This window comes from Nomascus leucogenys, chromosome 6, assembly GCF_006542625.1.
Source record: "Nomascus leucogenys isolate Asia chromosome 6, Asia_NLE_v1, whole genome shotgun sequence".
In the NCBI taxonomy this organism is placed as follows: domain Eukaryota; kingdom Metazoa; phylum Chordata; class Mammalia; order Primates; family Hylobatidae; genus Nomascus; species Nomascus leucogenys.
In genome coordinates this window covers 69,326,927-69,342,147 of record NC_044386.1, presented here as the reverse complement: position 1 = coordinate 69,342,147, position 15,221 = coordinate 69,326,927, and the positions used below count along the sequence as shown (strand labels likewise).

The 15,221-nt window shown below is 53.0% G+C and overlaps 1 protein-coding gene across 1 annotated transcript in view; it reads right to left on the bottom strand.

Annotated features, from left to right (window-relative positions):
- Positions 1–771: 771 nt before the first annotated feature.
- KLF13 (Kruppel like factor 13) overlaps positions 772–15,221 on the bottom strand; it is a 51,016-nt gene continuing 36,566 nt past the window's right edge. The window contains exon 2 of the mRNA XM_030814375.1: positions 772–6,658. Coding sequence (XP_030670235.1) covers positions 6,369–6,658 — 290 coding nt within the window. The 3' untranslated portion in view covers positions 772–6,368. The remainder of the gene's footprint in view (positions 6,659–15,221) is intronic.

Here is a 15,221-nt window from a genome sequence, read left to right as displayed (position 1 = left end):
TGCAGCGCTGGTCTACCCCTGGGTGAAGCTGAGATGTGGCTGCACCAGCACCTCCCTTCCACATGTAGTGGCTAGAACAGGGTTCGGGCCAGACCTCCACCCCAGCAGCCACCTCCTCCACTAGCTGCCAGCTTCCCATTGCCACTGATGAGGACATCATCTGCCCTGGGGGCATCCAGGGGCAGTTAGTGTTCACTGGGGACTTAAACGGGCTCTGCTATCAACACCTGCCTTCCTACTCCCCAGACTCTCAGGGTCTTGGGACCGGACGTCCTCGCTGCAGCACACTTTGGGGTCAGTGCCCGTGGCAGGTTGCAGGAACTTTGGTAGCCAGAAACAGCGGTGTTTTCTAGACTGCAGGCTGAGGGGTGAGGCAAGCAGTGCATCTGGGGTTGAAAGAAGCGGTGGCTGCTGCCCAGAAAAAGGAAGTCCAGGTGTTTTGGGGGGACTTTGAGGGAAAGGTTTTGTGCCCTTTGAGGGAATCTGCCATTGCCACATCCCTTTCTCCCCCATGCTCTTTCGGATGGACGGAGGGGTGGGAATGTGATGAGCTGAAATAGCCTCCCATAGGCAGGAGGGGAAGCCAGAAGAGCACCCACTGTCTGCAAGAGCTCTTCTGCAAAGACTTCCTTCCAAAACAGGACCCGCCAAGTTCCAGGCAAGCTTCAGTCCCTCAGTCAATTGCAACTGCTTGAATTTGTGCATTTCAGTTCCCTTCCCCTCCCAGAGCCTCTGCAAGACATGCTCTTCAAATAAACTAGTTCCAGCAAATAAAATAATGAATCATAAATTTTATTTCAAAATGTAAACGTCACTAAACATGCATACACGTTAAAACAATAAAATTTACAATTTCGTTAATTTTTCTTTTTGCATAGGACATCATTACAATATAGAATCTATGCCATACAAAATACATACAAAGTTTTATCCGAGCAAGCCAAGGCCAGACTGGGAACTGTACAACTGTAATACTTCACTGTAGTGATCCAGGAAAGATGAAACGTGGCCTTCGGAATTATGGTGGGTGCTGGTTAAAAAAAAGTTCCTACAGAAAAGAAAAACATGAGCTCCATGGAAATGGTCTTGGACCCTTGGATTCTGCCTTGGGCTTTTGGCAAATGATTCCAGAGAAGCTCCGCCAATGGCTTTGGATGGGAAGGGGTTGCCTGTGCGGGCCTGGGGCAGCTGAGACCCGGAAGCATGCACCCAACACATGCACACAAGCAATTCCCAGTCACCAAGGAACCCAAACCTGACAATGACAATGCATAGTTGCTCAGTAGTGCCTCCTTTCTGCTGAGGCTGACCAGCCCCAGAGGCCCCAGCACTCGGCACCAGGGGCCTCTCTAGGATGAGGCCAGGGAGCAAAGTCTCCCACTCATGCACCCAGAGGCAGGCACCTGGAGCCGGCACAGACGCTGGGGCTAATGAGCCCACGTGGTGTCTAGACCCACATGGGAGGTGGCCCCTTGCTCCTCTCAGGGCAGCCAGGTACAAGGGCTCCTCTGCTGAGTGCATGGCCTCGCAGGCATCCGGCTCACACACCTGGTTTCCAAATAAGCACGCACTGCAGCCTGTCCACGGGCCCTCTAGAAGAGGCCAGGGAAAACAGGACCCTGAGGCCTTAAGAAAGCTGTTCCCGCGCCCCCACCCCCACCCCCATGACTTCCTGCCTCCACCCCCCACCCCCCTCCCCGGAATGTGTGACTTGTAGGGTAGGGGATGCTACTTCTCTCCCATCCAGTTCATTTTTAAATAAAAGTAGTAAAGTTTTAAAGCTGTGTGAGAAAGAGAGAGGCAGGGCAGGGCCAGGTGGCCGCACTGCAAGTCTGAAATCTTCATGGGGGTCAGTAGAAACCAAGCGTGACCCTTCTTCCCTCATGGACACTGGGCTCCCGTGTCCTGCCGAATTCAACTCTTCTGATGCTGAGGGACAGGACAGCAGGCAGGAAGCGACGCCTCGCCCTAAAGGGTGCTCAGGCGTGTATCAGTAGTAAGGTGGACTGTGCATCCAAGTTCTGGTACAAAGGTCTCTGGAATGTGTCTCAGACAAGCCTTCAGAGCCTCAGAATCAGGAAAGTTAGTAATAGGACCTGGTTCTTCCTGGGGTAATCCTGATTTCAAAAACCATCAGCCCACGCCTCAGATTTTAGCTTTGGAAAATACGGTGACCAGAATTGTATATGGAAACAGTCAGCAAAAGATGTGGATAACCTACCAAGCGTTTCTTACTGGTTGTGATGTGACCAACACATTCCACCCTTTAAGCCTTCCAGCACTGTGTCTTTGACTAAATGACCTTTTTTAAATGGGGGAAAGAAAATCAGTGATACCTGTCACAAGTCAAAATAGTCAGGTAGCCCTGTAAACACAGCCACAACCAGAAGCAGAGAAACAAGGCCACACTATTGCTCAGATCACATCTTCCTGTTGGGTGGCACCCCTGCCCGGCTGAGATCCTGAATGGGTCCCGAGGGAGTGCCAGGACCCTGTGCAGTCCATCTTAGCACCTGCTTCTGGCAAGAAAGAGGCTGGTCTTCTGGACACACTGGGTGGGGAGACAGAAGACTTGAGGTCAAGTCTTGAGGCAGAGTGGCCAGCCCTCTCTGCCCATCCCCACCTGAATCACCCCTCACTGGTCTGAGCTGTGTTCAGGGTGCCGCAAGGACTGGGATCGCCAGTGCCTCAGATGTTTGTACCTGGAGGCTGCACCGTGGCAAATCCTGCACCTGCCTCGGTGTGGGGCCTGGGAATAAAGTCGGGGTTAAGAGTGAGGTGATCTTGCACTCGAGTGTCGTGGGTGGGGGTGCAGCAGGATGCAGGTAGGGCACCTCCAGGACCACATTCCCATCCAGGACATCTCTGCCTGTTCCTACGCAGCATCCCGCAGGACGGGACCCCAGGGCTCTTTGAGGAAAGGGCTGTGTCCGTCTGTTTTCCTGTATGGCTGTAGGATCCAGTAGGCATTTGGGGAGCTGACAACCGTTCCCCTAATATGGCTGACGTAAAGAGGGGCTTCCTTGTCTGGGACAGGAGCAACACCGGCCCCTTGATGGCTGAGCCCGAAATCAATTTTAGGCCTTTTACAGGGGAACTCTCCCTTCACTCAGGCAACCTTCACTTTGAGATCTCTGCCCCTATGGACCACTAGAACTGAAATCCCAAAATAAGGGTGTGAGTTTTAACTATTATTTCTGTGAGTCCTATGGGTTCCTCAACCCCACCAAAACTGGCAAGCATGGCCATAAACCACAAAAATGGAAGACCCTGAAATAGACGCAGTCTGGTAAAACATTCTGCATGTCTCAAGAAAATGAAGGCTGTTTCAGGAGGGTCCGCCTTGTGTGCCCGCTTCAGTGGAGGCAGCGTTCCAAGGCCCACCACCCTCATCCACGGGAGTCCCTCACTTCATGATGAGATGGAAATCTGCCCTTGAGGACCCCTGTGAACCGTGCCTGAGATTCATGGGTTTCTCCCTGCCCTTCAAGCGAGATGAGTTTAAGCCCCAAGATGATTCAGGAGGGTCTGGCTAGGAGTACCCAGGAGGATTTCTCTCCTGGTGCCCTACCCCCATTTCCCAGTCCAGGCCGGGGCCTAAGGACCACACCCTGCCATTAAACGAGAACCACTTTGGGAATGAAGACACACTCTTATGCCAAAAATAGCCAACGCCTGCATATTTCTGTTTTAAGGCAATGTTACCCTTCCATCTATCAGACGGAACAGCCCTGGGTCATTTAAAGGAAAAATTAAATTAAGTGCTCTCTTTGGAAACAGCCAACACCCGCTTCCCTCCCCCACCCCCCGCCCTGCTCTAAAAACAAACCAGCTCTTCTTTTTATTCCAAGATGACTAGGTTTAGAGTCCTATCTTTTCCTTCCTATGTGCAGAGATGTGGAGCTAGAAAATCTCCTTCCGTGACACCCTGGGCAGATCACAAGGACGTCTGACCCCTCCCTGGAGAGCACTTTGCCAGCCTCCCAGGGACGGGCCACTCCCTCTCCCTGCCTTGGGGAACGGTGGATGGTGAGTGCACCAAAGGACTTTGGAATAAAATTCCTGAACCTGGAATGTGAATTCCTGAGACATAAAATGTATTCAGAGTGTGGCTTTCTCTGCCTCACACGAAAACAACTTTGGGAGGGGACCTCACTTTGGAACTGGGCATGAAGATCTTTGCACCACAAGCACCCAGGGCTCTCTTCTGTCAAGGTCCCTACCGAATATTCCACTCTCTCTCCCAGACCCGACGCAAGCAGGGAGGTCAGGGAGCCCCAACACAGCATGGCAGTCAGAGGGACCAGCTCTGCATCCAACCAGAGTGGGGGTGACCCTCTCCCTGCCAGTTCCCACCGCAGCAGAAACAATGCTACTGCCCAATTTAGGGCCCATCGGTCTACCCAGAAGACACCACCACGCTGTCGGCCAATCCCAGCTGACATCCAGTGGTAAGAAGCGGGCACCTGACGGCATACTGTGCCTGAGCAGCTGCTGTGGACAGAGCGTACCTGTCCACTCTGGAGCCAGCCAAAACAGTGGCCAGCAGCTGTGGGCAGTTGCTAGGCCTGGGTCCCGGGTTTGTGCTGCACCCCATACCATGGCAGGGCTGAGTAGAAGCAGGATGGCCACAACCAAGGCACGCTAGGCCCAGGAAGCCCATCTGTGGCCCTCTGAGGTCCCAGGGCCGTTCCTTTGCATCAAAATAGGTACTCATCAAAACAGGTATCTCTGGCAAGATACCCTGAGTCCACCCCAATCCCCCCACCCCCCCCGAACACACACGGGTGTGTGCTCACGCGTGCACACACCCACACGCACGCACACACTCTGTCCTGGGCCCTTGTATTTACAGGCCCCAACTCTCAGGAGGAAGGGAAGGTGATACCTGGGCCACAAGCCTGGGGTCGACACTCCAGCCATCTGCAGAGGAATCTGCTGGACCACGGCTTGACTGACCCCGCCCAGGGCTCGAATCCCAACCCAGGACCCAGCTCTCTGCTCCTCCTCTCCTGCCAGGAGAAGGCCGGTGATGGAGCACTGGAGCAGCCCCACCAGCTGGGTGTGGCCGGGAGCCTCCAGGCAGGACAAGGAGAAGCAGGAGGAAAAGGGAGGAGGAGGCCAGGGGAAACGGAGAGGCTGGAGGTTTGCTAAGTCTGAGTTGGGGACATGGTGGGTCTGCGAAAAGTGTAGCGTGCAACTTTCCATCTGGCATTCCCCGGGGAGGAAATAGGATGCGCGCTCTCTGACAGCATTTCCTGTAACATCCGCACCACTCCTGAAAAGGTCCAAGTCACAATGTTCCGGTCTCTTGCTACAGAATGGCCTCTGTGAAGCATGGTGCGCTGCCACACGCACAGCCGCTCACACAGACCCTCTGATGAGGAGGCCCCATGACCTGCCCACTGTTTCCAACAAAGGTGCCCATGCGGGCGAACTCCGGAACTGGATGTGCCACCAGGAATTTCTAACATATTTTTAGAAGACCAGAATTCCCCATTAGAGGCCCAGGTATAATAGTGACAGGGTCCTGCGTGCCTTCTGCAGGGACACGGAGAAGCGGAGTCCTGGCAGGTGTGACCCCAGCCCCTGCCTCGGAGGTCGGACGGTGCAGCGCTACGCTCAGCCAGGGCTGGCATCTCTGCTTCCAGTGCTCCCTAGCGCCGTAGGAGAGGGCTCCTGGAGGCGGGGTGTGAGGCAGGCAGGGTGCAGAGGGCTGAAGGCCCCCTCCACTGTCCCCAAGGTGGAGTGCTCCTCCAGCCAGGGACAGTTTAAGGCATCCCTCTGCAGGGGCCTGTCTCAGAATCAGCTGCGTTGCAAGCCCAGCCAGGCTCATTGGGCAGAGGCCAGAGACTGGGTTGGGGGGTGGGCAGGAAAAGGTCAGGCCTGCTGCTTAGGAATCTGCCCTGGAGGCACAAATGTCAGTGACCACATCTGCTCCCAACAGACCCACAGGCTGGCCAGCCAGCCAGACGCTGAGCTCCACCAGACTGGCTGGCCTGCTCTGTCCCCAGCGTGTTCCCGAACCTAACAGAAAACTCCAGAGTGCAAATCTATGTACAGAGTAAGGCGGCAGGAAAGGGTGTCCTCACTGACCTCATGGAACGTGTCCATCCCTGAGAAAGGGGGTTCAACAATGCTGAATCTCAACTTTGTGGGTATATCTATTGTGCAATTGGTGGGTGGTGTTTTTTGAAATTTTTGTGTGTTTTTTTTTTTTTTTTAACAAATTTACTTTGACACCTGAGGTGAAAAAAATTGTTTTTTCGTGGACTTCGCATCAAGTTCTCTCTCTTCTTTCTTATTACAAAAGGAAAGGCCAGGGACTCACGAGGGGGTGGGAGCGGCTGCTCATGGCTGTGGCGGGTTCAGGGCGAGCTGGCCGGGCTGATGGTGGGGCTGCTGGCGTCGGAGCGGCTGTAGTCGCTGAGGGAGCCGGTCCGCGAGCCCCCGCCGCGCCGCTGCAGCATTCCTGGGTGGAAGTTGGCGTGGCGGCGCGCGTGCTTGGTCAGGTGGTCGCTGCGCATGAAGCGCTTCTCGCAGATGGGGCAGCTGAACTTCTTCTCGCCCGTGTGCGTGCGGTAGTGCCGCGCCAGCTCGTCGGAGCGCGCGAACTTCTTGTTGCAGTCTTGCCAGCTGCAGGCGAAGGGCCTCTCACCTGTGGGCACAGGGGCAGAGCGTCAGTATCTGCACCTGACCCCGCCTTCACACCCTCTCTGGGAAAGGGCCCGCAACACCCAACACCTCGGTCTCTCATCACCCCTCCCACGTGCCCCACCTCCAAGAGCTTCTGTGACAAATCCATCACGGCAGAGATGAAGGTGGGCCCCTGCCCTCCCGCCCACGCCTGGGATAGAGGCAGAAGACACGGCCTAGGATAAAACAGCATTTCAGGTGCTGAAGCTGCAGGGCCCATGGGTAGGTACAGGTCAGGGCCCCAGGCTCCTGGCAGTGGACCCCCAAGTACACCACAAATCAGGCTGCACTACACACCCATGCTGGGCCAGTGGTCTCCAAAGCCTGGGGGTTGCAGACCCATGCCCTGGCTTCACAGGCCTCCCGAAGCCCAGCTGCCCATGCTGCTCCAGGGGAGCCACACTCTGGACCCCTGCAGGGCAGGAAGGCAATTCCCATTCTGACCCTCCTCAGTCTAGTCTGTAACGTGAGACGGTGGGTTACTGGGCCTGGAATTCTACAACTAGTCTGCTGCTCCTTCTCTCACAGAAGTCCCAAAGTGGCCAACCAGGGATGGCTGGCAGAGCAGGAGGATGAAACAGGCTCTTGCAGACCCAAGTGTGGTGACAGACAAGGGCAGCAGCCCAGAGCACCCCATTATAGGGGCCTGTGCAGGTAGGGAGGAGGCGGAACACAGTGGGGTGGGAGGTAATGAAGATTGGCTACAGTCAGGATGCTGCTCCCTCCTTCCCATCCCTTACTCAGAGCGGGAGACAGGCCAGCATTTACCCAGGCAAACTATCAACGCACAAAACTCTCAATCACAAAAATGACATCAACTGCTCAGGAAGAACCAGGGTGGGGGGCTCTGGCACCCCAGAAACGAGCCCTTCTTGTATTGGGGTGGCCGCAGGGCTGCCCTTCCTACCCGGTCTCATCCCCTCTCACCCCCATACGACCCTAAAGTGACTGCCAGTCACTGAAGCTCGTCTACCCATGTTCAACAGAGGAAACCCACTCACCCATCCACCTTAAACACAAGCAGATACCCAGGGATGGCCAGACAGCCAGGGAGACCCAGCAGCATGGAAGAGAAAGGCCAAGCGCAATGCAACCACCAACTCTAGAGGAAAAGAGTGAAGCCAGGAAACAGAAGAAAATTTTAACTTGAAATTTCTGATTAGTATTCTCTGAGGAATTTGAGACAAAATTTGATGCAAAAGCAAAGAGGATACTATACAAAGAAGTTCAGAGAGCAAAAACGGCCAGGCGCGGAGGCTCATGCCTATAATCTCAGCACTTTGGGAGGCTGAGGCGGGTGGATCACTTGAGATCAGGGGTTTGAGACCAGCCTGGCCAACATGGTGAAACCCCGTCTCTACTAAAAATACAAAAATTAGCCAGGTGTGGTGGTGTGCACCTGCAATCCCAGCTACTCGGGAGGCTGAAGCAGGAGAATTACTTGAACCTGGGAGGTGGAGGTTGCAGTGAGTCAAGATTGTGTCACTGCACTCTAGCCTGGGCAAGTGAGCAAGGGTCTGTCTCAAAAAAAAAAAAAAAAAAAAAGACAGCAAAAACAATAGCATTTAGAAATTGAAAACAGCATTGTGTGCATATAAAACCTTCATATAAAAGCTGGAAATATACTCAAAGCAAATATATGAGAAAAAAGAACCAAAAAACAGTTCTGGAAAATATGTGGATATTGCGGTGTTCCGTCTCCTGGTACTGCTGAAGCAGGGGCCATGTGTGGGTACACTTGTTCTCTTTATTGATTTTACGTTTTGGGGGAAAGGGTGTTGGGGGGATTCAAAATCAAGTAGCCACGATTTCCCAAATACATGACAATTACAATCAAGTGAGAAAACAGAAAACATGGAGAAGAAATTACAAAAGAAATAATACAACAGTCTCTGTCAAAGAGTAAAAAAAAAAAAAGAAGAAGAAAAAGGAGACAGGAGACTAACATGAGACAGGATGCACAGAGGTGGACCAGGTAAATGAGTTAAGACCTCTGCTGCGAGAAGCTCTGCAATGTCAGAACACTGAGTAAAAACAGGAGCTCTCACAGCTTAATGGAGGAGGAAGAAACAAACACCAGGTCATCCACAAAGGAACAAGGCTGGGACAGACATCAGACTTTTCCTAAGTCACACTGGATCCTGAAGACAAAGGAACAGGGCCTTCCAAGTTAATGTCTCACACACTCCAGCTAAAATGAGATAAGACCAAGGAACTAGGGACATGACTGAATAGTAAAGGGCCATCTCATGACAAGAGTGAGGCAGAGACCTGGGAGGTCACTGGAGCACAGGACCAAGACTCACGGGGGAAAATTCCAGGAGGAAAGTGAGTTTTGTGCACCAGAGAGTACCATCAAAAGGCTGGATAAACTTCAGGACACAGTAAAGACACACCACTCTTCTTTGTTTAAAAGAGAGGCAATTAGAAACTCCAGGAAAAATAAAAGACATACAAAAAAATTGTGGTTCAAATTAGATGTAAACGAAAATGCCTCATGATTATGGGTCAAGAGCTCCGAGCCAAGCTCGGTTTCTAGAGGTTTTTCCTATGCTCTATTATTTATTCTTCACAACAACTCCACAAGGTGGTGGCAGGAAATGTAATCCCAGCACAGGCCCTGCTGATGGAAGCAAACTTTACACAGTTGTGGTCATGCTAACCTTAGCACTAGTTGTCAATGTTTCAGAACCAATCCTATAAACAAAGGCCATACAACTGACCTGTGGGCCCAGCAGAGAACGTGGATTTAAGGGAAAAGTCAGAATGCACACAGTGTGCAAAGAACATATCTAAATGAAACACCTAGATTTAAAATTACAAAGACGGTCAACAAAATAAGTAAAATAATACATCCATCAATTTAGGAAGAGTTGGAGGGGAGGGATAGGAGTGAGGTAAATCCTTAAATTTCATGGCAGGAGGATAAAAGAAAATATCTAAATTTGATAAATCAAGAAACAGCAATAAAATACAGTTCACTTATGGCAGTAACCATCAAGACAACTAAAATCAGAAAAGAAGTGTTGCTGTCTAGGGAGTGGGGCTGGACTGGTGAGAGGATGTTTTTTTGTTGCAAGCTCCTCTGTGTTATAGGTATCTATCTACCTACCTATTTATCCATCTATCCAATCTGAGATAGAGTCTTGCTCTGTCACTGCAACCTCCACCTCCCAGGTTCAAGTGATTCTTCTGCCTCAGCCTCTTGACTAGCTGGGATTATAGGCACCTACCCACGCCCGGCTAGTTTTTATATTTTTAGTAGAGACAGGGTTTCACCATGTGGGCTAGGCTGGTCTTGAACTCCTGACCTCAAGTGATCTGTCTTCCTCAGCCTCCCAAAGTGCTGGGATTACAGGTATGAGCCACACACCTGGCTTGGGTCTTTTAAAAAAAATCCTATGTATTTGTTTCTTCCATAAGAAGAAGAAGAAATGTTTAAATATAGTTCCTTAAATATCTAGTCCAATATTTCCCAAAACATGTTCAAAGAAATGTTATCATCGTATAAAACTGTTTATCGTTTCCAGAATAAAAAATTTTATCAACTAAAGAGTGAAAATGTTGCATGGTAATTCCGCTCTTGGAGATTCGCAACGCACGCTAGTCATTAAAAACTTGGGAAAGTCCAACATTAAATGCTTTAGCATTAACCATGTCAGGTCTCACAGATGAGGTTCAGACCGTTTGCCCTGAGTTGTGACACTATGGCCTCGAACAAGCTCCGTGCTGCCTGTAGTAGGGCGGATAATGGTCCCCCAAAAGATATAGCCAAGTGATAACCCCCCAGAACCTGTGCATGTGATCTTATCTGGAAAAAGGGTCTTTGCAGATGTAATCAAGTCAGGATCTGGAGATGAGCTCCCAAGTGTGGAGGGTAGAGAAGAGGGGAGGGGAGTGAGGGAGAGGGGGAAGGGAGCAAGTGAGAAGGGGGAGAAAGGCGGCAGGGGAAGGAAGGGGAGGCATGGAGCAGACTCTCCCTCAGAGCCTCTGGAAGGAATTAACCCTGCCAACACCTTGATTTCTGGAACTGTGAGAGAGTAAGTTTCAGTTGCTTTTCAGCCACCCAGTTTGCGGTAATGTGTGACAGCAGCCACAGGAAGTGAGCACACCGCCCTGTCCTCATAGGGGGGTCCATACAGTGATCCCATGGGGCTGCGCACGACCGGCCTCAGCACAGTGCCTGGCATGTTCCAAAGATCCCCTTCTGAAATCTCAGCTGTTACTGTTGCTCTTAGTCATTAGCCCTGTCAACTGGGTCTCCCCAGATTTGGGCCTGTTGGTGTGCGGGGGAAGCCAACCCAAATTCAGACTCAGCCTTGCTTCCTAATAGCCCTTGTGAGCAGCCTTGTCCTTTAGCTCCTTCTGCCTGCAGGCCGGGGAAGCATGTGAGGTACACAGAGCTACAGGTGGGCCACACGGTGTTGGGGCCGCAGAGAAATGCAGCATCCAATGGATGGGGTGTTGGTGCCAGGCAGCCTGGAGTGGAGGAAGGTGGGTGTCTGGTGCAGCCACTCCACCAGCACAGCTCTTGGCCTCCCTATACATCAGGAACTTTATGCTTTGACAGGGCACATACTGGGTGCCTGGCCCAGAGACATGGTCCTGACCCAGGCAGACGCGGCCCTCACGGCTCCATTCTCTGCTCTTCCCTCAGCTTGCTGCAGAGAGGTGACGGCCAATGAACTGGCCCACAACAGGAGATATGGCTCAGGCTAGCAAGGAGCAACATTGGGTCTGGCTGGGTCCCCTGGTAGTGACACTCAGGCAGCACCCAGGAGGCTGACAAGGAGCAGCGCAGAGAAGGGAGAACGGGTGGAGGAGGGAACAGGGAGCAACAGGCCCCAGGCCACTTTCACCCACATGATCCGCAAGGAGCCCCAGGAGCTTTCCTGCATGTGGGTGAGAGCCACTGCTTTCATCATGTTAGAAATTAGAAATTAAAATGGAAAAAAAGTCTTCAACCCAAGCATGCATTCCAGTCGCTGTCAGAGGGACAGTGCTGTCACACATCCTGTAGCATCTGCAATAGCCTACTGTACTCTTTTGGGAGAATGAGGCAAACAGTGCTATTGTTATGAAAACAGTTTTGATCTCATGGCCCCTCTGAAGGGCCTGAGGCACCAGCGGGTGCCCTCCAGCTTCACTCTAAAAACTGCTGCTCTGGGGACAGACTCCGGGGGGCTGTGTGCAGCCGAGTGCAGTGAGCACAGGGGGGCACCCAGTGAGGTGAGGGGCCAGCCAGGCCCAGCCCTTCAGGGAGTGAGCCCACCTCCCATTCTAAGGCAAAGAGAGCCCAATGGCCTAAACAAATCCAAGCATCCTCCTTGCTGGGCTCAAACCCTGCATCTGCCTCCACCCGGGCATGTGGTACGGAGACAGCAACATCAAGACAGGGACTCACCAGGACAGGGGCTCCCTCTAGCTCCAAAATGACAAGAGAACCAGTAGGAGATTCCAGACTCCTGCCGAGGAGCTCCTAGCCTTCCTGCCGGATCCCAGAGCCACTCCAGCTCCCCACGTGGGAGGGCCCCAGGGCTTCTGGCTATGTGTGCCTGTGCCTGTGCATGGGGTGGGGGCCGTGGGACAAGGCGGGGTTAGGCCTTGTGAGGAGACTTGGTGAGAGGAAGGGAGCTGGGGTCAAGCCTGGAGGGGCGCTAGGTGCCCTGGAGCCCTGAAGGGAGGCTGTAGGAGGGTTGGGGGAACTGTGGGGAGCTGGGGGAGGGGCTAAGCCATGCTGGGGTTTGGGAGTCCTACGGGTGCCAGGCAGTGGGGGACTCTTCGGGTACGAGGCTGCATGGCCGGGTGATGCAGGGTAGGGGACCGCATGGAGTTGCGGGGAGAGTGGGGTGGGTGGGGACTGGAGTAGGGTTGGGTGGGGCAGCTGCTCAGGGCTGCGCGTTACATAAATGTTCCCTGGCGCCACAGCGAGGCCGCGAGCGGAGCAGCGCCGCCGCTGAGTGAGAGCAATTGCCTCATCTTATCAGGGAACACAGCGTCCCACATGCTGCTCTTGCCCAAGCCGCAGGCCCAGGCGGGGACAGCGTGTTCTCTCAGAGAGGCAGCCAGAAGTGGGGCGCAGGGGCTCTCTCTCCTTCAGCTAAGCCCCCCATCCGCCTCAACACCCAAGTCCCAGGCCCTCCCCCTTCCCCCACAGCAGCCACACGCAAATGCAGCCAGCTCAGGAGTGTGCGTGCTCCAGCTCAAAGCCTGAGCTCAGACTCGGGCTGTGGCGCGGACTCCACTCTGCTCTGCCCTCCTGCGCAAAGGGCACGCTCCAAGTTATCTCCTGCAATCCAGCCTTAGCCAAACTCCCACCCACCACCCCACAGGTGAGTGGGCCCCCCCACCCCACCCGGCTCCATCTGCACCTGTATAAACCAACCACATTGCAGATCTTTCTGTCTGTGAACCTCCTGTGGGAAGCCTGTTGAGGGGTCATTTTTGTAATGTTCCCAATGCCCGGTACCAAGCTGGGGCCAGAGCAGCGTCTGCCGCAAGGGCCTCTTCTGCCGGCCTCCTGCTGGGTCTTCTCTAGGAAACCTCGCTGAGCTCCGCTTTATGGAAGGGAGAAGGGAAGAAATGCAACTCCTATCAGGAGGTCCTGGAAAGGAAGATGAGCCATCACCCTCAAAGGGATGTCTCGGATACAACAGCAGACCTCTGCAGCGCAAGGGTCCATGCGGGTGTGTATCTGGAGGCAATGGCAGGGGCAGGGCCGGTCAGACTCAAAGGGAGGCACAGGGAGAGCCTTCCAAAGAGAAACTGCTTGCCCTCAGGCTCCCAGGCCACTGTCCCCAGTCTCCGGCTATTCCCCACCAGTGAGTGGGCTGTGTCATTCACCGATGGACAGCTCTGCCCTGTGGGCACTGGTTTGGGGCCACTTCTAGCTCCCAACCTCAAGACTGCCATGTTTTTCACTCCAGGGAAGCCTGTTCACCCTCCTGTTCTGGAGCAGCTCGGCACACGGTGAAACACAGGGGCTGATCAACCGCTGGCCTCCAATGAAACTCAGGCACACAGCCTCGGGGGTGGCAGAAAGGCCTGACCTCTGTGGTGGGGGGTGGACTTCCTAACTCCTTAGGAGGCCATTTGGCTGTCCTGTTCATCTCTAGGAATGTTAGTGGTTTATTAAGCCACATGGAGCTGACATGCACATGGCCTCCCAGGAAGTCCAGGTTGGAAGCTCTTACCCACCCACTGAGCAGGTAAGGGAAGTGAGGCCCAGGAGGAGAGAGTGAGCTGTCATTCAGCTGGCTGGCGCCAGAGCTAGAGCCACAGCTGGAACCTGCCTGTGGCAAGAAAGCACCCTGCTCCACCTCCACTCCTTTGTTGATGCCTCAGGGATTGTCATCCAGCCTGTTTCTCAGTCACTGTGAGCGTTAAGTGGGAGAATACGCGGGGCACATGCCTGCTGCACAGTGGTGCTTGGAGGAGATAACAATGTTATCACCTATGGGCCAAGGGGCCCCGGAAAGCATGTTTGTGAGCCGCCCAGTAGTAAAAGGGACATGGGGGGCAGGTGTACCCTGTCCCAGGCGCTCTGGTCTAGTGCCGCTGATCACACACTACTACCCACTCTTCACATGCAAGAGCTGGCAGGGTGCTGAAGCCTGGCTGGAGACTGCCACAGTGTCGGAGGGAACACTGCTTCAACGAGAGAATCCTCCTTGGGCAAATGTGTGTCTCCACATTTCTGCAATGCATGCGAAGATATTTTTTAAAGTAGGCATTTTTCTTGTTGCTTTGCTTTGTTTTCGAATAGGATAACTTGATCCTAATAATTCATAAAGAAAAACACACAGGAATAGCCAGAAAAAATCCTGCAAAACAATGACGTGGGGGAAATGAGACCACCAGGATTCAACAGTTTCATAAGCTGATCACTGGCCAGTGAAGCCCAGCAGAAATGGCAGAATTAGAACGAAAGGTAGTGGTAACTGTGCATAGGATGGAGTGACATCTCGAACCCCTAGGGCAGGGAGCAGTCAATACATGTTATCAGGACACTTCGGTAGCATCTGGAAAGGTTGGGTTCATTCTTCCTACCCTACACCAGGATAAATTCTAAATGGGTCAAAGATTCAAATATGAAAAATAAAACCACAAACATTCTAGGAGAAAACTGTAAGATAGAAGTTCCTTCTATGAATCAAAGTCCACAAACCATAAAAGAAGACTAAAGGCTGGGCATGGTGGCTCACGCCTGTAATCCCAGTACTTTGGAAGGCCGAGGCAGGAGGATCACCTGAGGTCAGGAGTTCAAGACCAACCTGGCCAACATGGTGAAATCCCGTCTCTATTAAAAATACAAAATCAGCCGGGCGTGGTGGCGGGCACCTGTAATCCCAGCTACTCAGGAGGCTGAGACAGGAGCATCACTTGAGTGTGGGAGGCAGAGGCTGCAGTAAGCCGAGATCACACCACTGAACTCCAGCCTGGGTGACAAAGTGAGACTCAGTCACAATCAATCAATCAATCAATTTGACTGCACAAAAAAAGTATACTATACTTCTCCATGAACA